Source organism: Netta rufina (assembly GCF_964035555.1).
Source record: "Netta rufina genome assembly, chromosome: W".
NCBI classification, from domain to species: Eukaryota; Metazoa; Chordata; class Aves; order Anseriformes; family Anatidae; genus Netta; species Netta rufina.
Window position 1 is genome coordinate 1,270,733 of NC_140139.1, and position 24,230 is coordinate 1,294,962.

The following is a 24,230-nucleotide window of genomic DNA, read 5'->3' on the forward strand; positions in this document are numbered from 1 at the left end:
GATAAATTCTTACCTCAATTACGCACTCCTGACTGAAACAAGCGAAGATCTCGTGTACTAGAGACTTTAAACATGTTTATTAAGTGTGTGAGTGTAATTAGAAACTATATCACTGGTTTGCAATTAAATATTTGAAGGAAAGACTGGTGAATATGATTATACAGCATCTCATTAAAAGCTGCTCTTTATACTCACTCAGATTGTCTGTCGTCTTCTGAATCCTGAGCTCCAAAACCCACCGTGAGTTTTTGTACGCTGCCTGAAGTCCGGGAATGAGCTGGTTTCTTTGGAAGCAGCATTTCCCATTGCTCCTGTAGATTTTCCAGTACTTCTAGATAAGCTTAAATGGCAGGAAAGGGTGGCAGCTAGGACAAGAGCAATTTCTTTTACAAATCACAGAAGCAGCGGTGCAAATTAAAAGAAGAGAGCGAACGCGGCTTTCATCTTCACTGCTTGGTCTCCTCCTGAGTTGTTAGAAAAAAATTAATAGCGTGCATAATATAAATCACTGAGAAATTAAATTCAAAATTTCTTCCTCTGGTCAGCGTGTTAAGGTATTGATAGTGAATATTAAAATAAGTTAGCTTAAAAGTAATTTTTGAGGACAATTTGAGATTCATCGTATAAATGATCAGAGAAGAAAAATAAGACTAATTACTGCTTAAGCAGTCAGCAGCAGGTTTTATATCAAAATACATTTTTAATCTTCACAGTAACTAACCTAAAGTGCCTTCCAGTGCTGAATTTTACAGCGTTACTGTTATGAAAAATGTTTCACCGTGGTTTAAAATACCTCAGCAAACTGTTAGACTGTGAGGAACTCAACGCTGTGTTCTTTCTTCCTTTATTTGTTTTAGGCCTTTCTGGGGGTTTTTCTATAAAGGTTTTGGATGCAGGTTCCCGATTCTTCCATTCGGCTAGGAGTTCTTCCTGCACCTCTGTGGGTAGTTCATAAAACGTCTTCGGATCTACACTAGGAGGAAGTACAATTCCCACTTTGCTGCTGTCGTTTTTATCCTCAGAAGTTATTTCAGAATCCTGCTCATCTTTATCCAAGGCAGGGACATGCGGAGCAGTTTGGCTGGCACCAGCTTCAACTGATAAATCCCAGAAGCTGTGAGAGTCAGGAGGGTTTTCTTCCATGCCTGTTAACACACTTTTAGGATACTCAGCAGAACAACTGGTGCTGGAGCTGCGTGTCCAAGCCGATGCTGATTCATGAGCTGGTGTGAGGTGTGCACTGCACCCTGCAGAGTTCTCATCACCCTTAGAATTCGGGGAGGAGCTCTGTACCTCCTCTGCAAAACATACTGGTGGCTGACCCAAAACATCCTCAGCAGAGATCACTTCTCCTGCTTTTTCAGACATGATTTCCTTTTTGATATCCTCTGGAAGTTCCCTGAAGACTGCCTGGTCAATACCACCAGGAGACAAATGACAGGGGAAGGCAGGAATTCTTGCTTTCTTTGTATCGCTTTCCTTTTCCTCTGAAGGTCTCTTCGTTTTTGTAGTGCTGGTTCTGTGCCAGTTCTGGTTCCAAGAAGCACTTCCTTCACCTTGTGAGCCTTCTTCCATCTCCTGTGGCATAAGACATACATAAAACCACAAGCCTACTAATCACTGAGCACTGTGTTACTAACAGCAACTTCTTCAAATTATTCCTTAATAGACACTGCTTCTTTCCTCCCGATCAGTAATGCTTTTATTTTTCAAATCTTACTTTCAAACACAGATCTAAACAGGGAATCTTTTTCTTCCTTTAAAGGAGCAAATACCCTGAAGCTGTATTTTATTGCTTTATTCCTGAGCAGTCGAGAAACACGCGAGTTACCGATATGCAAAATCAAGATGTCAAGACAGAATCAGTGCACGATGTCATTTTGAAGTTAGTGTTTCTATTATGTGTGGAAAACATCTCCTGGAATTACTTAGCAGTGTTTCCACAGAGTCTGCACAGCCTAGAATGTGATGCTAGTGGCCAACACAGAATTGCATCTTTGTTTAATTTCTAGTCTGAACAGGAAGACTTAAGGATGCAAGTTAAATAATCACTGTGAAAGTATCTTATAATAAGAGCAACAAGGTAAGTGATAAGCAACTTCAAGGAGATTTTAATTTAAGGTAAAAGTTACGAGTTCTATCCCTGGCTTTATCTTTAAATCAAGCCGAGATTATTTCCACCTCTTACTGAAATTAAAAGCAAAAGTCAGGAATTATTTTCAGAAGATGTACGTCTGGATTTTTCCCTTAGTGAATTCTGTTCTCTTCAAGTCCAGAGGGCTGATAACCTACCTGGCTGTTCCACTCAAAACAGATAGCATGAAATTTGTTTTAAGCAATCTAATAAAGAAAGCAACCAAGTAGCACCTGCTCTGAAGATTCCAAAGAAATCTTCATTTTATGAATAAAAATCTATAATCCAAAAACTTCCAAACATTTAAAGTTTAAATTTATAATAATAAAGACAGAAATATCTCAGAACTTTCTTATCTGCAAAGATAATTTTCAGCATCTTTCAGCTTACCTGGACACTTTTACCAGAGCCTGATGTTGGTGTTGGCATCTGCTTGAGATAAAAACCTATTGATCCTTTCTTGCTGCTAGGAACATCTTTGAGATTAGAGAAGCAAACGTTCAAGAGGGTAAGATGAAATGGTAAGTTCACATTTACCATCTTTCGAAAGAGTTTCAGGAGTATATCAATCAGTGGAGATATAATGTTGCTGCTTTCTGAAACAAACAAACAGTAATTGAAGGAAAAAGTTATGTGTACAATCAAAAGTAGATGACTGAGGATTGATTTAAATAGCAAAGTACAAGGCAATGTGTGAGGCACTTCTAACTTTATATTGTGAACTTTCAACATTTTACATGTACAGACATCAATGATAACCTAAAAAAAGTTTTAAATGCACTGCTATTCCTAGTATATAACTCCATAAATCCACTAAGAAAACCTTTTTTTATCTCAAAAGATAAATTCCTGAAGCGTCAGGCTCTAAACACTACTATAGGCTTCCAAAATTATTCATCGGTATGGTCATTAAGATGTTTGTTCTGCCCTCTCAGGTATGCCTTGAACTGAAAATTATTTTCATTTAGTATCTTTTGACAACATGCAGTGCTCAGAGAAGCTAAGGACCAATTTTGTGCTACTCCTGTTTTCAAAAATGCTAAGTGTGACCATTTGCAAAAATCCTATGTGTACCTTTTCCAAATTTCTGAACGAGATGAGGTGGAAGAGCGCACTGACGGCTTTCCCGATTGAACCACCTATCGGTCGCAGAGAACTGGCGGATAGTCAACCTCACGGTGTGCGGCTGTCTTCCGTCTTTGGATACCCTGTGGAACACAAATGTGTGCAGAGTGATAAATGTTACTACGAGTATGTTTCAGAGAGTCTCTAGAAACTGTCACACCACATAGTTTAGGTTAAAAAGTCGCTAAATTAAGCACTACGGCTCTCCCAACTCCCGATTTTCCTCCATGGATTTTATGGGGAACTTCAGTCCTACCTGCTTCTCTTGATGACTTCTGATTTAGGATTCCAAAAACGTGTGAGTACTGTCTCTACGAGTCTTTAAAAGACTCAAAAGATGTGAAAATTAAGGGGGTTAGTCTGCAACACTGCCACATTTCAGCATTTAATCCATTTAGCATAGTGTTTGGTTACACACTATGTAATCCTCAGCTTCTAGTTTTTAGCTTTTCAAGAAAACTTCCCCAATTCAGAGCAAAAAAAAAAAATAATAAAAAATTAGCTAACTTTTGAAAGAAAGGGAAGAAACAAAGTATGATGTACTCATTTCCCCCTCCAAAAGCTATGGAGGTATTTTCCCTACCAAATAAATAAATAAAAAGATAACAAGATAGGACATAGTAATCAAAAATCTGAAGAGAGAGATTGTTCTGAGAAACACCTAAGATGCAGAGAAAAGATTCCCTGTCCAGAATGTTAATGTAACTAAATTGGCTGTGTCTGTTGTGAGACTTGCATAGATGTAGGGGAAAAAAAAAAAAAAAAGCCTTTATGACTTGTAGATTATTTTAAGGCTTAGAGAAGCCTGCAGAGAGCAGGAAAAATATTTCTCAAGAATAAATATCAAGAACAAATGCGGGACGTGAAGGGCTTTAAAAGTCAGAAGAAATTGAAACATAGCAGAAGAGAAACAATCCAGTGTTGTGAGGCTATTTATCCTTATTAACTGGTTTTAAACAGAGCCACAGGATAGAAAGGGAGGATAGGAAAGTGACAGTAGTTAAGAAATGAGTAATGGAATCCACCTGCTATGCTGTTTTTACCTTTTCAAGTATTTTGGGTTTGGATGTTGCCTGGATTTGTGAGGAAAGGTGGAAGAAGTGAAACTATTCTTTCAGCATAGAGAAGAAAAAGTTGTGGGGTAGGAGACGAACGTAAAAAGTGATAACCAAGGGTCTGAAAGCAGAGACAGACTCACCTACGGAAAATGAAAGAAAAACCAGGGATCTTCACAGGAAATGAGAGATATTAGTGAAGATGCAGTCAGAACTGCAAGGCACGACCACAGCAACAGAGAACGATCAGCAAGTGGAATTCATGAATTAAGAAAAAAAAGAAGAGAGAATTTGGAAAGGCGAGTGCTGTTCCTAGAGCTGCATTTTGCTCGGAGGAGAAACGTTGAGTGTGAGACAAACCTAACGCCTGCTCCAAGTCCCTTCAGGTCACAAATTCAGTCATCACGAAGAGCTACTGAAGGCAGTCACCTGTCTAAGAGGCTCCGAAGCAGTTCTTCCATTTTCTCTTTCACTTCCGCTTCTGAGGAACATTTTTTAAAGGAATCTTCATCACTAAAGGACTGAAAAAAAAACACATTAATCCCTTCAATTTTATATTCATTTCAAAATTCTGAAGGGGAAATAAAAACCACCATAGTACTTTATTATGAGTTATGCTAGGGAATGCACACAAAAATACAGGAATTGTTAAATAAAGTTAGCAAAATAATTGGAATCATTTCAGTTAGTCCAGCTGAGCTGTATAAAACTCAAAGCAGTTTTTTTTTTTTTTGCTCTCTGCTAAGTATCTCAGAACAATTCTTGTACCTGAGGGCGGCCTGATGGAGTCACGGGGGAGTCGTCTTCTCCGTAGCTGAGTTTTTGGATGCGCTGAGCAACAGAAGCCCCTAGCTCCTTCTCTAACACGGGGGATGGAAACGCTTGGAGATCACACACACTCCTCACACCCAGCGTTTCGAGACGTTTGGCAGTTTTGTAGCCAATGCCTAAGTAAAAATGCATATAAAAAATATATAGAAAGAATGAAAATCAAAAAATATACACACGTATGCACACGCTATCACGTTTCTGTGAATGTTTGTACATACATAATAAAAATATTATTTCACCCATGTAGAAATCAGTGCTGACAGTTATTTTCATTAATGCAATGAAGGCTTCTCAGCAACATTTTTGGTGAGAAGCTCTGGACGCCCGTCCCTGGAAGTGTTCAAAGCCAGGCTGGATGGGGCTTGGAGCAATCTTTAAGGTCCCTTCCAAGCCCAACCGTTCCATGATTCCATGAGTTCCCATTCCAATCGGAGAATCTGTCATTAGAAAAGCCACACAGGGACAAAACAAAGGTCCTGCTGTGTCTGTAGCCTGCAACAATGCTTCCTGGCCAACAACATAGCAGCAGCATAAAATAATTAGGCAAAGGTCTTCCCCAGAATGCTCGATCGAGCTCCAACAGACTGGTTAAATAACTCTCAATAGGTTTCCAGGCAGAAAATTAAGAATAAATGAAGAAACACAACCAAAGAACCTTTTCCATATAAAACCTAGTATCGGTAACCAAAGAGAACCAAAAGAAAAGAAAACCAAATTCATTTCGTTCCTTCTGCTTAATAAAACAGATTAAAAAAAAAAAAAGCAAAAAAGCACCACTTACAGGAACTAGATTTAAAATTATTCCAGTTATAATCTTTGCAGTACTTTTTTTTTTTTTTATTATTATTTTAAGGGCTGTCACCATGCTTGCCATCTATGCTTATAGCACCACACTTACCAGGCACTTTTTGGATGTGATCAAGGCTGCGCATCAGATCTTGACAGCTTTCAGGCAGCAGAAGTGTTTGTTGGTTTGGTTTAAAGGTCCCAGATACCAGCTTAGAGAGCAACTTGTTACAGGCCACTCCTGCACAGCCTGTGAGGCCGAGTCGAGCGTGCATGGCTTCCCTGAACTCCTCTGCGATCTGAGATCCGATAACCAGCCTTACGTGCGTTGTATCACGCAAATCGATAGCTGCAAAGAGCAAGCAAGCAGTGTTCAGCACCTAAACGGTCCCTTAGTTGGCTCTCTAATTAAATTTGGGCATTTTTTACATTCTGTTACATGTGGTATCATTATGACTTCAGCATCCAAGTTTAACCACGCTCCTTCTCCCCAGAGTCCCAGCAAAAGACACTGCCACTGTCTGAACCAGGAGCATACTGTCAAGGATACCAAATGTTTAGGCAGCATTTAAAGTATTAAATATAATATATTAATAGGCGTCAAGGTCTTAAGCGTTGCAGATTCTTGCATCAACGTAATGAAATGAGAGATTTCAGAGTCTTTGATTTAGAGGGCTGCCCTGCCTTTGGTAAGGCTATCTTCAAGAATAAGAAAATAATAATAAAAAAAGAAAAAAGGAAAATCAGTTCTCTATAATCTGCCATGGAGATTTATTTTATGTACAGTCTAATAGGAACAGCCATTCACACTTGTGATACATGAAATCTCAAGTACAAAGCACAAAGCAACAGTTTTCCACCTGTTCAGCATTGGACAATACTTAGAAGAAGCTAGATATTTTTCCTAAATGTCCCAAATCTTGTATTTTTCAGGATGAAGAACATTATACTCACCTTGGTTGTTGTACACGTGGCCAGACACACACACTCTGGAACATCCACTTTGTTGTAGCTGGTTTAGCCTTTTTTCTACAATCTCTGAGATATCTACAAAATTTTCGTCAAACCCGAGCCTTTCCACTAGAGGACAAAATTCTTCCAACAATCCTAGGAGGAAGAGATACCCAAATATAACATACACACAACCAATAACCTGGGGTTTCACAGTATATTTCCCATGAATTCCAACAGGATGCTTTCAAGAACAGAGATCCTATTCTCTTCTGGATGATAAGACACTGAATATACGTTTATTTTATTTATATATTTACTGAATAAATGAAGAGCATGTAAAGAAAAATATTTCTCCGTCCCACAACACTCCGTCATTTGCTTTTCTTCTCAAACTTCTTTCCTCATTTCTTTACAAAATAATAGCTCTTAACCTCTGCAGTACCTTCTCTAAAGGAAACCTGCCTCTTAGTCAGCCTGGCTTTCACATTTATCACTATTTCACCCGTTACAGCTGCTAGTAATAAAAAGCAGTAATAAGTGACAACACAGACATACCATGTAATTAAGAGATACTAAAGAAGTTTACCCACTCGAAGGCTTCAGGGTTCTGTTCTCCATCATTTTACACTTAGAAATATGTTAATGAAATCAGTATTTAAGGAAGAAAAAATGTTCCTCAAGAACTACATGGCTAATAAACCTAATACAGCATACAGATCCCATAAAACATCGGAACGATATAATGCCTGACCCAGACTGCAACCAAGTTTAGTATCTTATTTTATGAAATATTGACATTGATGACCATAATTATCACCATAGTAGGAGGCTCAAGAACTTTTAGAGCAGCATACAGCAGTAATATTGCATACGTGTGAATGTGCACACAGAATTTAACTGGATTTTTTTGTCCTGTACTGAAAAATTGTTAATTTTGTACCTGTAACCTTGTATGACATTTCCCTGTATGGAGTTAGATCTTCTCCGTTAACCAGTACCAGCTGAGGACACTTCTCTTTAGCATCTTTCACAGACATCAGCTTCTTAACTCCGAGTTTTCTGGCTTCATAGTTTGAGGTTACTACTATGGATTTCTGCTGCACACCTAAAAATAAGGGTTTAAAGTTTTTAAAAGTCTGTGTTTCTTGGTACTTCACAGAAGGCCAGAGTGCTTTCATGCCACTGCGAAGACTCCAAAGCATAAAATTTGATCAGAACATGACATTGTAGAACAAATAATCCCCAAAGTCTTAACGTCACAAGACTACAAGAAAGACAGATTTGTTGGTTTAGATCAGCAGCTGGAAGAACATTTTAAAACCTCACGTTTTGCTCTTACCCTTGACCCTTTTCAGGCAGTTTTACCCATGAAAGTGACCTTTATGTGTTAGTTAATTTCAGATTGTACATCCTCCACAGATTGCAGCCATTACTGACTGCCTTGCATTCAGGCTCAGCTTCGGGATGGAATAAAGCATGCTTTGAGCATGACTGTGTCAAACGGCTCGCCCGTGGAGCTCTGCCCTCTCCGTGCCCACATGCGTTACGAACCAGCCTCAATCCCCAGAACTGTTGGGACGTGTTGGCGAGTGCCCACGCTTGTGCTCCGGAGGATTTATGAATCCTGCAGTCACCCAGCTGCGCGGAGCCGAGCCTGCACCTTGCTCACTGCGGATGTGGTTACAGCTGCCGGGTGACTGCCTGCGTGTCACCGTGCAGCCCTACCTCCTCGGTTTCTCTGGCCTGAACCAGACATTCCCCAGATTAATCAGCAGCAAAGCAACTCCTACCTAGAGGCTTGTCTCTTAGCTCGGGATTACGGACCATTTCTACTTGGGCATAAAAGCAGTCCAAGTCCACGTGCACAATTACTCTGCCCGCCGCGGTTCTGGCTGGCACCGGCTTGCTGTGGCCTGCTGCAAGGAAAGCAAACAAACAGATTAAACATTACTAGCCGCCTTCAACGCAATGAAAGGTTCATTTTTAAGTCAGTTTATACTACCAAACATATTACGAGAATATAAAACCGATGAGATTTATATTCATTTTAGTACCGTGTTAATTCTAGGATCAGTAAGGAGGGTAAGTCACCCACAGCGGCTCAGCTTACTGCTGGGCATCTTCCCGTTTTCAGGTGGCCACTTGGATTTCTTTTTCACTGGGCCATATCAGAATATTGTTTATGTGCTGCAGTACCTGTTCTTGGTGGAATATTGACGGTTTTTTGGTATATTTCTGTCAAGTTTTCTGTTTTTAACTCAGCTCTAACAGAAGCACAGCAGCAATGACCTCCACCTCTTGCGGAGTCAACCCTTCGCCGGTTTCACACCATTTCAGGTTAAACATGGAGTGAACCTTTGCCGATTTCACACCATTTCAGCTCAAATTTGAGGCAAACTGAGTTGTTCCTGAGAAGCTTGTGGGACTGGGACACTGAAACCTCGCCGGGGGGAAGGCAAGATCTCCACCTGCCAGGCAGCAAGCCCAAAGCTGCCGGGTTAATGGGTCCGGCAGTCGGCCCATCAACCCATTAATCAATCAGATAGTCAATTAATGAATCAGGTAGTCAATTAATCAATCAGTCAGCCATTTAGTCAATCAATTAGTCAATTAGCCAATCAATTAATCAGTCAATAGTCGCTGAGGCCACGCTAGCGCCTCACGCCGCCTCACAGCAGCCCCTCCACCCCCCGCCCCGAGCCCGCGCTCACTCGGGGCGGGCGGAGCGGCCTCAGGGCCCGGCTGCGGCCACCACCACCTTTCCTCCTCCTCCTCTTCCTCCTCCTCCTCCTCTTCCTCCTCATCCTGCCCGCCCCGGGGCTGCGCCATGGCCCGGCGGCTCCACGCAGGCCCTAGCACGGGGCTCAACGGCGCGCTGGGGAGCCGCTGCGGGCCGAAACGCAGCCCTAAGAGCGCCGACAGCGGCTCGGGCACGGCTCCCGGCTCTCTCCCGGCTGTGCCCGAGTGAGGGCGGCTCCGGGAGCGGGGCTCCGAGGCCGCGCCCCGCCCGCGGGGCCGCTCCCACCGCCCGCGGGGCCTCGGCCGCGGAAGCGGGCGCCGGGCGAGCGCCCCGCCGGCTGCGCGCGCAGCGACCGCGCTCCTGGCGCCCAGCAGCCGCCGCCGCCATCGCCAGGGGGGTCCCCGGTGCCTGCCCGGTTCCCCCCCGGTTCCCCTTCCCCCCTCCCCGTTGCCGGTTCCTCGCCCGGCTTCGATCTCCCAGCGCCCGCCCAGCCCCGTCCCCTCTCGGCCGGGGCCGGGGCCGCGGCGCCGGTGCATGGAGCGGCAGGGCAGGATGGACTGCCCCGCGCTGCCCCCCGGCTGGAAGAAGGAGGAGGTGATCCGCAAATCGGGCCTCAGCGCCGGCAAGAGCGATGTCTACTACTTCAGGTAGGAGCCGGGAGCGAGCGGAGCCCCCCCCCTGCCCCGCCACCTGCCGGGGAGAAGCCCCTCAGGGAGCGGGACCCGGGGGGGGGCAGCCCCTGACCGGGCTCGGAGCGGCGGGGTTCCCCTCAAAGCAGCCACCCCCGGGGTTTTTGGGGCACCTTTGTGTTTTTTTGGGGGGACCTCTGGGTGTTTTTGGGGCACCCCCGGGGGTTTTGGGGGGTTGTGGGCACCCCCCGGGCCCGCTGTCCCCTCAGTGACAGGAGCGGCCCCTCAGAGCCGGAGCTGCCCTGAGGTGAGGTGAGGCGGGGGGGAGCCTCCCTCAGCGCCTCAGGGAGCAGGAGCTGTAATTTTTAATAAAAGTTCGACACAAGCGAGGGCTGCCAGCCTCCCCGCTGCCAGCACGCCTTGTCGGAGAAGCAAGAAAAGCTCCGGCACCCTCCGTTTCCTCCCCCCTCCCTCCTGCTTTTAGAAATGTTATGGGAATAACTCCTTTTCTCCAGGCTGATAAAAGGATCGAGCCTCCAAACGTGCTCTTAGGCCGGGCTCGAGTAGGTCCAGCCCGCTGCAGAGGAAACCACCCCGTGCACAGGCCGGCCTGCTGGCCGCAGCTCCTCTATTTATAGCTCGCCCAGCATCTGACGGGCCCCACCTGAAACCTCTGGTGAAGGCTGTGCTGCTGTGCGAGCAGCCTCAGCAGCCTCCTTTTGTTGCAGCCGAGGCACTCGAGCCTTCCTCCGGCCAGCTGGAGGAGCGAGCGGGCAGCCTTGCTCCTGCCAGCGCCCCCGGGGTGGCACCGCTTGACCCGTCGCTGCGAAGCAACGTGAAATCTCTGACATCGGTGGCCCTGCGTGCAGAGGAGGGATGGGCGCTTCTCCTCGACGACTCCTCAAAGCCGATTCTGCCGTCTTGCTGTGCCTCTGCCTCCTGGCCTCGCTGCCTGCCTCTCCGCATCTGCTTGGCCTGCCTTCGGGAAGCCTGGCTCGGAGGTTGAACTCGAGTCCTGCCGCGTCAGTCCCGTTTTCTGGAGGGCTCCTGGCTTCCTGCAGCCCGTTGACCTCAACTTGCTGCGTAGGGCTTCTTTTTCCAGAGCTAAACGCCAGGCTTTTCGGCTTTTCTCAGGCTAGACACTCGCTGCTAACTCTGTTACAGCACATTTAATGTAGAAAGCCCACGTAACTTCAGGTATTTCCTCAAAATGGACTGTTGGAAAAACACTTAACCCTAGTCCAGTGTCCATCCCGCTACAGCGCAGGGATGTCAGAGTTTTGTACATCCCAAATTCTTGACCGAAATACGGGGAGGACGCGGTACGTCCTAGCAAGCTCCAGGTTTTAGCTCTTGCTTCGCGAAGAATGATAATGGAACCTCATTAAGTTCATTAAGGCACTAATATTAGCTGCTTAGAACTAGTTAGCTGACTAAAAACCTGAGGTTTATGGGTTTATGACTTCTTAAGGCTAGAGGAAAAAAAAAAAGAAGGCCCAATAAAAAGGGATTGGACGAAGCTTCATTTACGGCGATGCTCTAAATAATGGCAGTAATTAAGAACAGCTCTTGCAAGGCTAATGCATGTTGCAATCTACCTGATTTGCATTTCGAAACTGGCTTGTTTCGGGGCTGCTTTATGGTGCTTGAAGCTGCCACGCGTTCGGGAGAGGTGAATCAGTTGCTCGGCCGGACCGAAACGCTTGCAGGCGGTTCTGCTGGGACGGTTTTCGCCCCCCGTTCGCGTTCAACCTTGAGGCTGAGCGACCTCGATTATCATCAAAAAGCTATTCCAGGAGGGGTGTGGTGGAAATACCTTACAAGCACCGCGCGAGATCAAACCGTGGCTTTTAGGGTTAGCCCCTTGTGTGATGATCCGAGCCTCCAGACTCTGCTGCTGCCGAAAATCCTGCTGAGGAGGAGCTCCTTAGCACGCTCCGGTTTAAGATGCAGGGCTGTAATCTGCTCATCGTCGACTCCGGAATTCTGTCTTTTTTTTTTTTTTTCTTCATGTGGGAAAGCGGGAGGAATAAATGCCTCCCATTTCAGGCCGCCTTCCAGCATGGTTAGCAGTGATGCAGATCTTCTGCCAAACAACCGCAAAATTGAAACTAAAAACTCACCAGGCAGCTCATAGCTCAGAGTTTGTTGATTTCGCTACAGATTACAGGTTTGGAAGAAGAAGTAGTCATTTATGTCTGGAGAAATAACTTCTGTTCAGCAGCGGGCCTACTGCTGCTCAACCAAAGCGAAACAAATAAAAAAAAATGTTTTTTATGGCTGCAGGCGGGACTGGCATAGGAAATTTATCTCTTTTTTTTTTTTTTTTTTTTTTTTCTGTTTATGGCTTTGAGGCAGATTTCAGCAGCGCTGTGTTTCAAACAAATGGAAATCTGTTTTGATCCAGCAAAAGCAGAGCAGGCCAAATGGGTTCAGAAGAGCTGTGTCACCCCTTTTTAAAAATAATAATAATAATAATAAGGGGAGGTTAATAAACACGGCGATGCTGAAATACGTAGGTGGGTACAGAGCGGGCTTTGCTTGGCGTGCCTCGGAGAGGCCAATATTCCCTAAAAGCCTGGGCAGCCAGCACTTGGCACGGCCTCTTGAAGTTTAATATTCCACTTTTTTTGGCAGTCGTAGGAAGCGGTGGAAATCCACGTTGCGTTTGAAGGGCGGCGGCGTGATCTGAGCAAACGTCCAGTTGCTTCATTGTACGCAGACTGTCAGATTTCTGTGTGTGCCGGGTGAATTTCTGTGTGTGCCGGGTGAATTTCTGTGTGTTTCTCCCCAGGAGGCTCTCACGGCTGACCGAGCTGGCTTGGGGAATCCTCGCCCTGCTGACGGCGAGGCAGCAAAAACCTAATTCCGCCGGAGCTGAGCGCGAGGGGGAGCTTCTATATTTAGCCCTGCAAACTTATTTGATCTGGGCGATGCTGCATTAAAAAGCGCGGCGCTGAATGTAGGGCAAATGCAAACAGCACGCTTGCTCAGAATAAATGCTCCCGTTAGGCTTCCATCTAGTTGGAAGGAGGGAGGAAGAAGGTTCTCCTCCTGCCCGTCTTGTCCGTGTGATAGCGCCCCATCAGCTATCAGCAGAGGCAAGCTGGAAGGTGATTTTGCTCCTTCATCCTCAGGATGAGGATCCTCTCTCTGAGCAGCTCACCTCTCTGTGTCATTTATGACATCCTGCCCGTGCTCTCACTGTGCCTGCAGACAGGATATTGCCTTGAAGGCTCCCCATCAGATTTTTTCTTCCCTTTTAAATCGAGCTCACTTCGACTCTCCTCGCTTCTCCAGGTCCTAGTACCGAATTGAAATCAGCACCACGATTTTTTCGGATTATTTATTCAGTGTGCCGTGAGGTAGGGGGTGCTGCTGTCCTGTTAAATACTCAGAGTTGCTTCCAGAGCCCTGCAAAAGTGGGAATTTTGAGCGAGGGTTTCTCAGCTTCTGCTTTATCACCCCTTTCTTTCTGCTGGCGCTGTCTCCTTAGCGTGTGTAACCCCCTCGGGCGTTTACCTGCTGAAAGATGTTTCTTAAACCTGGCATGAAACGACTTCTTTCACAGCTCCAGCCAGTTAATATTCCGTTTTGGTGCATTTGTTCTTCGTGGGAAAAAAGCGAACGAGCTGCCCTTCTTTTTTTTTTTTTATTATTATTATTTTTTTTTAAATTGAGATTAAAAACGCCGAGTAGTTCGACACGGCTCTCAGTGGGTTCTAACAGGCTCTGACGTTGAACTACAAAAGCTTTTCCAGCCTAGGTGTACCCGTGGGGCAAACAGACATCCCTTTGAAGTTTTGTTTTGTGGTTTGACAGGAAGATAAACGGCGGAGAGTTTCCAGTGACAGCAGGATTAGTTTAATTCGGTGCCGGTTTTCGGAGGGCAGACCTTTATCTTTAAAAGCGAGCACGACGTAACTTCCTGAGCGATGCTGCTCTCGGATGCTGAATTATGCTTATGTTATGTGTAGGTTTACTGTTTTTTTAATTATTTTGCTGCTTCCAGAGGTAGGTAGGACACAGAACAAGTTCTAATAGCGAGGGCTAAGTCTTGGGAACGTGCTTTGCCTTCCGTGCAAGCAAAAAGTTGTTGAATTTAGCAGTTTGTTCATTTCTCAGTGCTTTTCCTGTTCCATCTTCTCCCCGCAGAGCACCCCCTTCGTGGGATGACCTTGAAGTCGCCTTCTTGTTCTTCTAATCTCTTTGGAAGCTCTGCATCTTTCCTCCATCACTGCTCATAATACTAAAAGGAGGGTCTTAGCGTGTAAAACCGAACAATACCGGTGGTTATTACCAAGCCATCGTGGTAACTGCCTTCGTTTTACGAGGGCACGATGAGTCAGGCCTCGGCGAAGCAGCTGGTCAAGTCGTGCAGGAAACGTAGGAAGGGAGTCTGAAAAACGAAGGCAAAATGTTTTCAGAACTAGAAAACCGAGCAGCCCTCTAGAAAATAACCTCTCAAAGCTCGTCGGCATCGGCTGCTGTTGGTGGTTTAGCGTGGCAATATGAAGTGTGTGTTTAAAATCAAAAAAAAAAAAGTGTTTTCTTGCAAGGAAAATTAGATCCTAAGTTTTGAATTCCCTGAAGGCGTGAGAATGTTTTGCTTCCCCATCCGTGTGGTGACTTCTTTACCCGATCCTTGAATGTCTAGGAGCGTGTGTTTGAGCATTTGCACTCAAATCATCAAGGGAAGGATCTTCCAAGGATCCTAGAGCAGTTTTTATACGCTGGTGGAACAAATCTTTCACGTTCCCTGCAGAGGTCAGCTGCCGAGGAGGCTTTAAGGAGCATCCCTCCAATATTAGGTTCCCTTGAACGTAAGATCAAACGAGGGATTTCTGTGGTCTTATTTACTAATACCCCGTGAAACGCTCGGATATATTCCCAGTCTCCTTCCTTTCCTTGGGCTTCGTTCCCAACCCACAAGGAGTGATTGGGAGAAACGCTTCGCTTTGCTTCACCTCTGTTAGGTGGCCAAATTAAAACATCATTAATCTGAATCGCCTTTCAAAACTAGTTTGGTGTTTTTCTTTCTCTCCTTTGGTGGCCGGCCGCTCCGTGCTCCTCTGGGTCGGACTGCAGGATGCCAGAGTGGATCCTTAAAAACGGGAGCCCTTTAATTTATGGCTACTTGGGGTAGCTCCAAAAAAACTAGGCACTTTAAACCCCAAAAAGACAACGTGTTTTCCCCGTTACCATCTGCTGTTGGAGCATCGAGCTTGCTCCGGTGGAAATTTTCCTCTCAAATCTGTTGGATGGGGAGGACCAGCATGTAAAAATAAATAAATAATTGAGGAAGATTGCCAATTTTTTTTTTTTTGAAAGCAGCCAAAAACAGAAGTGTCTGCCAAGCTGAAGGTTATTGTTTTTAATATGCACCGCTGCTATGTTTTTGAACTGTGGGGGTGGCCGGGGAGAGGAGCGTCAAGTAGGCTTTGCAGTGCCATAAAACCCAAGGTAACTTCCCTGTATGCTAATTAACTTGTTCTGCTGCTTCCCAGGAAACATCTGTAAAGTCTCTCTCTCTTTTTTTTTTTTTTAATAAAGTTCCCTGCAAGCTCATTGTCGAAGTTAATCGCCTTCAGCCCGCGAAGAGCTTCAATTTGTCTGGCATGTAAATTTGCACAAGCGCATAGCTGTAGGTGAGGTGTAGCGTGCTTCGTTTCATCTCGTACGGAGTGATCCGAGCCCTGATAACGTCACCGAAGGAGCAGTTTGTAGGCGCTCGGGAGATGTGCTGTTAGTCCTTAACTGATGAGGCTGAAAAACATCCCCAGATTTGACTTTGAAAGAACAAAGAGCAGATGCTGGGACGCTTTTCAGCTATGATAGACCCAAGTCTCACAGGTACACTAAATAAGATTTGAAATAATTTTTCTATTTGGAAATAATATAGAAAATAAGTTTTCCATTTGGAAAAAAACTGAGAAACTTCGAATCGAGGTTGACAAGTTATTAAAAAAGCTCCGGAAAGTTAATTGTCCTGAGGTGAGACTACGTATTTGTAACTTTTAGGTCATGTTTACAAGAATAACAGTCCTAAACCCATCCATTGTTTTGAAATTGGTTTTGGAGACACTCATGTGCATCTCCACATTCATCTTGCGACTCTAAGCTGTCTCGGTGTTGGGTTATGCAGCAATTTGGGCAGAGCAGAGGCTCCCCTGTGGCTCAGCACCCTGAAAGAGCTCTTTCACTTGCTCCTCGTTGCATGAAAGAAGTGTAAAAATAATCTTCAGGACGCTTGGATGAGGGCAAATTGTACCGATTTCCTCCACATCTGGGCAATTTGTCTTTGAAATCGTGCAGGGATCCATTTTTTGACTCTTGTAGCGGTTTAAATTCTAGGCCGTATGAACTCAGACCGACGCGTTTTAAAAACCTTCAGAGCAAAGCGTGGCTTTGAAGTTTGCGCTTCCTTCAGCTTTCTGCAGCATCCCTTGCAGCCTGACTGCTGAGGTGCCTCCAGAGCATCATCCAGAGGGGCCTCTCTGGGAGAAGAAAGCTTCACAGCCCTCCATCCACCTTTCTTTTCTACCGAAAATAAAGTTTGAACTTAGTTTGGTTTAAAGAAAATAAAGGAAAAGAAAATACCTCTTCGTAGTTTCAGCCCAGATGCGTGAGTAGCAGGCTTGTGTGCAGCTGCATTAGCCCAGACAGATTCTGTAACCCCTCTCGTTATCGTTAGTGCATGGCAATTACTTAATAGATGTGCAGATAAAGCTGCTGCAAATGGGCTTTCTGCTTGACGTCTGCCTCGTGGAGCTTTCTTTGCAGGTAGGAGAAGTGAGGCAACTTGGCAGCAGGAGCAGGGGAGAGGTAATCTGGGAGCGATTCAGGAATGAAGGCATTACTTCAGTGCTTTGACACTTTCAGTTTAAAAATCCGTATATTTTTTTTTATATTTCTTGCCATTTTGCAAGTCTTCTTCCAAAGTCTCTTCGTTTCGGATGATTTTTTTTTAAGTTGTATTTTTTAACTTTTAGCTTTTAATCTCAGCCCAAGCGCGTGCTTCTTTCTTAACACTTAATTAAAGGTGAAAGGAGGGATTTGGTTAGCGTATCGCGGTTTCTCCCTGCTAATAGTTTCAGTGTAAAGCGGGGGAATTTGTGCTACGGATCCAAATAGTTTTTAATAATAAATCCCTGCCAATGATCCATGCTGATGCTGATACAGAATATTGGAGCGTTTGCTCTCGCGTTACTGAACAAAACAAACAGAAGAGCCCCCCGCGATATTAAATATGTAAAAAATAGAATTTAAGAGTGTTGGGTGCGTTTATAAATTCAGCTTATAAATGTGAAATGTGTTTGCAGAGCTCTCCAGGAAGAATTTTTCGTGGAGTTAGGCTGGTGGCTGCTCGCTGCTGCAATTTTGGCTTCCTTCGAGGTGCAGGTGAAGCGTTTCTCTCCAAGGAGGCTGAAGAGGAAGGCTAGCAGACACAGTGCTATCTTCGTGGCAGTCTGGTAGCTTATTACAGAACAAAAAAGGTGGTGATGGGGGAATAACGAAAGATAAAACGATTCTTCCTTGGTGCAAAAATTAGGATATAATGGAAGAAGGTGTTTGGAATTCCAATTTCTCCATCTTTTCAGTAGTGACTTAGGTGTGGGTTAAAATGACAGTGTGTATAAGGGTTTTAATTCAAAAAAAGAAAGGTTTTGAAACAGAAAACGTAATCATCGACTTCACAATTTGCTTATAGTCGTTGTTTTCCCCTTTTCCTTCAGGATTTTATGAAGGATGGGACGGCAGCTCTTACCAGGAGGCTTTATTCGGTGAAGTCGGAGCAAGCAGGGCCTCTTGGCTAGGCAGCCGGCACTTCTAGACGAGGTTTTATCTTGAATTTCTCTCGCAGGTTTCTGAAGAAGCCTGAAAGACCATAGATCAGGTTATTTTAGCAGAGAACTTAGTTGCCCCATGAGGGATTTGCTCACTGTCTGACCTGCAGTGTAGAATTTCTGCTCTCAGCAAGCCAGGGCATTCATCTCCACCATCCAAAATACAACTCAAACGCGCTGGGTTGAGTTTGGCTTCCAGGAAAGCTTCAGTTCTTGGCTTGCAAGAAACAGAAAGGAGTTTTTTTTTTTTGTGGGGAGCGTGTGTGTGTGTATGTGTTGCTTTTTTTTTTTTTTTTCCCTCCCACACCCATCCTCGAGGAGGTTAGCTTTCAGATTGCGATCTGTTTCAAGTCTTTTTCTCCCACCCTTTACCTCTCGTTAATTATATCTTTCCATATTTCTGGATTCATTTAAATATTTTTTTTTTTTTTTTTTTAAAAAAAAACGTTTGGCTTAATGAGCTGGTTTTCCCAGAATTCAGTACGTATTCTTTTGTGTGGAAGTTCTTGCCTCGAGGGCTTTTTGAGGTGGGGAGAAAAAAAAAAAAAAGCACACAACGCTTCGGAGGAAAAGCGTAGACAGAAATCTTCAGTAATTTTTTGCACAAAGTGTTGTGGAAAACACCCTGAGATTGGTTAACCTCTGGCGTAAGGAAGCTTTTGACACTTTTTCAGGTCCTTTTTTGACCTTTTTTAGGTCATTTCACTGCAGAGAGATTTGCAGTAGACCATCAAATGGCTGTTGACTTGATGCGATAGGTATGTAGCTGTTTCTACAACCATGTACTGAGAAGCCACCTCCAACCAGGGCTGCAGTTTGAGTTGTGTGTAGCAGTTCCTGCCAGCAGCTTTTCCCCCAGCTTTTGAGTCTGGGGGCAGCACCGTTGTCCCTTAATTGTCCCTTAAAGTCCTGGTTGACCCGCTGATGAGTCCGTGCAGGGGAAGCCTCATCGAGCTCGGTGAAAATCTACAGAGATGAAATGTGTCAGAGATGAAATGCGTAATTCAGAGCAGGCAGTGCGTGTGTGTGGTATGTGCATCACCATCCTGGGTGTTTGAGCCGAAGAGAGAGGATTCTGTAACGTAAAGAGGGGGAGAAATAGCCCTTCCTTAGGAAAACCTAAAAGTATCTCGCTTATTCAGACCTTTAGCTGGGAATTTGGGGTAACAGCAATGCGGTAATTTCAAACGAGTCCGATTTAAATAACTTCTGTACGATTTGAATTTGTGATGATGGGATCTGCCATAAATACAATTGCAGCCTGGGACCTGCTTCATGTTCCGCACCATCTCGCTTGCTGCTTGCTTGCTTGTTGCTCAGGTTCCTCGCTGCCTCTGCTCACCAGTGTAAGCGACTGCAGAGCCCAGAGATGTCACCTCGAGTCTTAGTTGTGCCCGTGGCTTCAATCCCTTGCTGTTTGCTAGCCGAAAAGGGTTGCTGTTGAGTCTAGGCTGACCTTAGCAATCAATTTAGACCTTGCACAGGATCTTTACGGTTTGTGCGGAGAAGTTCCAGCCCTTGGACGCAGCCTGACTTGCCAAGGTTTAGCCTGACACGTAAATTAAAACCCGTGCCAAGGAGGGGATTGGATGTATGCAGGGATTGGGCAGTTGTGCCATCGCTAACCCCCACACCAATGAACGTGCCACGTGGAATAAAGCTAATGGAAACTTTTTGGATCTTTAACCAGGCGTAAAAGCTGTTGTAAGAAGTCAAGGTTGTGTCCTCTTGTACAACAAAACATACTAAAGTGTTTTCTTCTTTTTAGTCCAAGTGGTAAGAAGTTCAGAAGCAAGCCTCAGTTGGCAAGATACCTGGGAAACACTGTTGATCTCAGCAGTTTTGACTTCAGAACGGGAAAGATGATGCCCAGTAAATTGCAGAAGAACAAACAGAGACTAAGGAATGATTCTCTCAATCAAAATAAGGTTTGTTAGTAAAATACTGTGTTTAAGGATATCCTAAGAATTTCCTTTCCTGTAGTTCATTTAGCAATTTCTTTTCTGCTTTAAAGCAGCCTGCTTCTAAGATGTACGTGTATGTTTAATTTTTCGTAGTGGTAGAGATGCAAATTTTTTAAATAGAGGGAATGCTCTGCTACTACCAGAAAATACCAAGGTGATGTTAAGTATGAAACAAAGGTCTGAGTAAGCCAGAAGTTGGCTAAAGGCTATAAAGAGCTCGAAGTTTTAGTCATCTGCCTGAGTAATGTTCTTCTAAACGGTAACAGTTAGGATTGTTGACGTCGGTTTCTTCTGTGCAAGGCTTCAAAATTCCTAAATTCTATGTTCATCTTCCTGTTCTGAGATGAAATAGTTCACATTTTGAGTATGTGCCAGGAAGCTTGTTTTCTGAGGCAGCTTATCTGTACAAATCCGAATGTCTGGAGCCAAACAAGGCCAGATATTTCTCTGCTTGATTGGGCCTTTGTCAGTTGATCTGATTGTTCTCTTCTTGTCTTAGTTCTCTTTGGACAAACACGCCCTTTTGAGTACTGAAGAGAATGTGTAAGGTAGATTAAAAATGAAAGTCTGAAGCGTAGAGCAGTAAAATAACGGCTGTAGCATGTAAGGACAGGACAAATAAACTTATCAGACCCTCAGATACTCTATTCCTAAACAAAATATAGATTTCTTGTACAACAGTTCTCACAAGTTCCCAAGGATTTCGGTAACAACGTTTTTCCTTTTGAAAGAGCTTTATTTCTCTGAGGTTTCCTAATTTACAGTAGTGTCTGAAAATACCTAACGAGTTTTAGCTGTGTCTCATGCACTGTCGTTTTTGGTCATCTGCCGCTTGTAATTTGTGACCCAAACATTTCATGCTGATTGCTTTTTATTTAAGTCATGCCTTCAGATTCTTTCATTTCCTTCCCGCAGACGGGAGGCTTTCAAATTAAGACAGCTATTGGGGCTACTCCAAGGAAACGTTTTGGGTGGGCAGTCTGCAGGGGCAGAAATTGCAAAATTTGGTATATAAAATCCAGACGAGACTGTGCTAACTTTGTATTGCTGTGATTTTGGGTGTCGTTCGCAGTAACTCTTTAACTATCAGATTAGAATAAATTAACGCTTTCTCTTTTTTAGGTAAATAACACTTATTATTTGAAAGTGAATGACTGTGTGGCTCATGAGCTTTCCAGAATTTCTGCAGCCTCCGCGATAGTTAAAAAGGGGACCTCAGCTTAATCCTGAAGTTTATGCTTTCTTCCTTCCACCAGACAGTGCCAAACATTGGTTGTGGTCGTCTTCTAGTCCGCCGTGCAGCTGTGCTGCTGGAGGGACCATAAACGCGAGCCGTGCGTAGGCATGTTTGTGTATAAACTTGCTCATGTTTTATGGCTTGTTTGTTTTTGGACAAACAACTCGCCACGAACGTTTCTAAACTCCTTGGCTCCCCTTCTGTTCCAAGAACGAATATCAAAATAAGACTCTGGCCTTCTTTCTGCGACGTGTCTAGACGGTTAGATTGATGCATCTGGTGGATGGAAACGCTGTGAACCTCTCCTGGTTTGAATTGGAACCGAGGGTAATAGATGCTAATAAATGCTTTTCACTTTTGACATTCACGTACGCCATAATAGAGGCTACAATTTAACATGCTATCCGATGATAGATGGCTTCTTAGGATATGAAAGGCCAGGAAATATATCGAGTTTTTAAAATGTTTTCACGATGGGAGCGTGTTGATGTTTCTGGAAATAGGTCTTCAAAAAGGTAGCGGACTGGAATTCTTTGGAAACTGTTACTGGAGAATAAATAAGATGCTCCTCATGGATAAAAACGAACAGGGGACACCGATATTTCTGCTGTTTAATGTATTGCTATCGTTCCTAGAGCAGAAGATTTTTGTTAGTGAGCAAGTGATGTAACTCCCACAGGTTTGGGTTTCTGGATGCTGAAGTTTTGTAGGGGTGCTTAAAGCTCAACGTGGTGAACTTCAGGTGGTGAACCTGTGTCTGAGCACTTGAAACGTGTAAAGTCTTTTGGCCAGAAGGCTCAGAAGAGTCCTCTATGCTTTAGGAGAGGTGTTGGCTGTACATCAAGGGATGTTTGCTGCCGCTGCCTTCTTTAAGACGGATTGGAAGCTCTTCTTGTGTCAGGAACAAATCTCGTTTATGGTTTGTTGTGAAAAAAAGAGTTTCTCTGAACATCCGTCCTTTCCTGTTAACTTATGGTTTTTCCCTCTAACTCTGACCATCTGCAGGTGCTGGAGATAGATGAGCTTAGCGAGTTTCTGTCCTAAGGAGTTTATTTGTTGTTCAGCACTCCCAGTGACCGCTTGGTTAGGAGAGCAGCGAGCCCAGATGTGAGTGTGATGAGAGGGGAAACAAAGTAAGACAGTAACGAGTACAATTATACTACTTGGGATTTGATCTGTTCTTAGTTTAAACAGTTTATCCTAATGGCCACTTTCGAGTACGTTGCTTTGATTAAAAAGTAGATTGGGCATCTAGTCCTTCAAATGGCATTTCCTGGATAGTTCATTACTCATCGGGGTTTTGCTTTCATTCTCGGGGCTAGGTCATTAATGTAGCTGAATTTAAGTTCTCACACTGCCTGAAGGAATTTAATTTTTTAATTTTTTTAAAGTTAGTTTAATGGGTATAATTTAAAAATTCCCCTTTAAGTCATATTACAGGACAAAAGGAACCTGTGGGTTTTTTTCCAGGAACTTGAAACCAAGGCCTCTGCTCCAGAAGTGTCAGCTAAACCAGATTTACCCCCCGTGTTGTGGGTGGCTCTGTCATATTACTGTGTTTGTGAACTTTAATAGCTGTTTTACCACGACTACTGATGCTGCTGCAGAGAATGTCCTGGAGGCATGGACTTCAAAGCTTCACGGATGGCTTTGAACTCGATGTCACAAGATCAGGGAAGGCGAAGCTGGGAGGAGAAATAAAGTCTGTCAAGGTTCTGGTCTGGCTCTGGTTGGTGGTTCTGTGCTCATCAGAGCTGCTTTAGATATAAAAAAAAAATATATGGAAAAAGTCTAACATTAGATTTCATTAGACATCAATCAGAGAGTCTGTCAGAGGGTTCACCGTGGGCCCCATATTTGATAGGAGGGACATATTCCTGCTAAAAGCAGGAATAATATTACAAGACATGGGGACTGGCTTCTAGCTGTGAGTTTATGAATGAGAAACAACAGATACCTGGATTTCTGAGGATGACTTCCATGGGAATTTGTGCTTTTAGCCTTATTATATCTAAACGAGTTGACTGCTCTAGCTGGAAATGAAGAATGGGGACCTATAAAACAGCAAGGTGTTTTTCAAGGAGTGGTAGGAATAGAAGCAGAAAGACTTCCATTGAAAATAATCTATTTCTAGAACCCTTTCAGGATTCAGTTCTGTGTTCTAGCATACTTCTGCTGCTCTGGAAAATTGTTTTGGCTTTCCTCAGAGGCTGAGTGAATCGATATTAAGCAAAGATTCCTAAAATGCTACAGAGAGAGCTTAAAAATGAGTGTGTGAATTGAGTCATAATGCTAAATAGCTAGGAATGTACGTGGTACTCTTGATAAATCACCTTCTTTGCCATCTGGAGAAAAAAGCAGGCCTGAAGTACTGCAACCATCCCTTCATTTAGGTAATACTGAGATAAATATGAAGCATTTCTCTGTTTCTCTTTCCTATCAATTGCATTCCTTAACATTAGGTGGAGGAATTCCTTGTTTTTCTCCTGGAAAGAACTTTATGATAAAAAAAGCAATTTCTTGGGCTTAGAAACGGGAATTAAATCTCAGTCTTCAAACCCTCGGTATTTAGATTACGCAATTTGGACGAGATGACTTCATAAAAGACACTGTTAAACGAGTGTGTGCTCTCTGGTTCTTAAAAATCATTAAGTTTCTAAGCTAAACACACGTCCAGATGATGACAGCTAGATACTCACGGTGGATATTCTGTAATGATCTGTATAAAAATGAATTTAAAACTGTTAGAGACTCAGGTTTATTATCACATTAGTAACCAGTAAGTCTTTTCACTACACCTGTCTCAATTGAAATTCTTATTTTAAAAATATCCTCCCTATTTCTAACTTTTTCTTTTAAGAGTTTCCCTCTTTCAGCGCTTTGCTAGGTCAGTCTGACGGGGTGGATCCTCCATCATCAACATGCCCA

At 43.9% G+C, this 24,230-nt stretch overlaps 2 protein-coding genes across 4 annotated transcripts in view; one reads left to right on the forward strand and one right to left on the reverse strand.

The window, feature by feature from the left end:
* Positions 1-55: 55 nt before the first annotated feature.
* POLI (DNA polymerase iota) lies at positions 56-10,161 on the reverse strand (the record flags this gene model as incomplete). 3 transcript variants are annotated; one of them, XR_014619283.1, is made up of 11 exons in its annotated part: positions 56-340; positions 722-1,578; positions 2,525-2,730; positions 3,209-3,342; positions 4,744-4,835; positions 5,083-5,261; positions 6,044-6,280; positions 6,886-7,038; positions 7,826-7,990; positions 8,676-8,801; positions 9,597-10,161. XR_014619283.1 is itself a non-coding variant. In XM_084304556.1 (10 exons), the coding sequence occupies 10 exons, from the start codon at positions 10,159-10,161 to the stop codon at positions 775-777; spliced, it is 2,658 nt and encodes an 885-aa protein (XP_084160682.1). In that variant the 3' UTR covers positions 56-774. The 3 variants fall into 3 exon arrangements, 2 of the variants coding, with proteins under 2 accessions (XP_084160682.1, XP_084160681.1); XM_084304556.1 differs by having other exon boundaries at positions 56-1,578; positions 8,676-8,798; XM_084304555.1 differs by having other exon boundaries at positions 56-1,578.
* The window catches only part of MBD2 (methyl-CpG binding domain protein 2), a 28,122-nt gene continuing 14,038 nt past the window's right edge, over positions 10,147-24,230 (forward strand). Inside the window, exons 1-2 of the mRNA XM_084304557.1 lie at positions 10,147-10,272; positions 19,870-20,029. Coding sequence (XP_084160683.1) covers positions 10,160-10,272; positions 19,870-20,029 — 273 coding nt within the window. The 5' untranslated portion in view covers positions 10,147-10,159. The remainder of the gene's footprint in view (positions 10,273-19,869; positions 20,030-24,230) is intronic.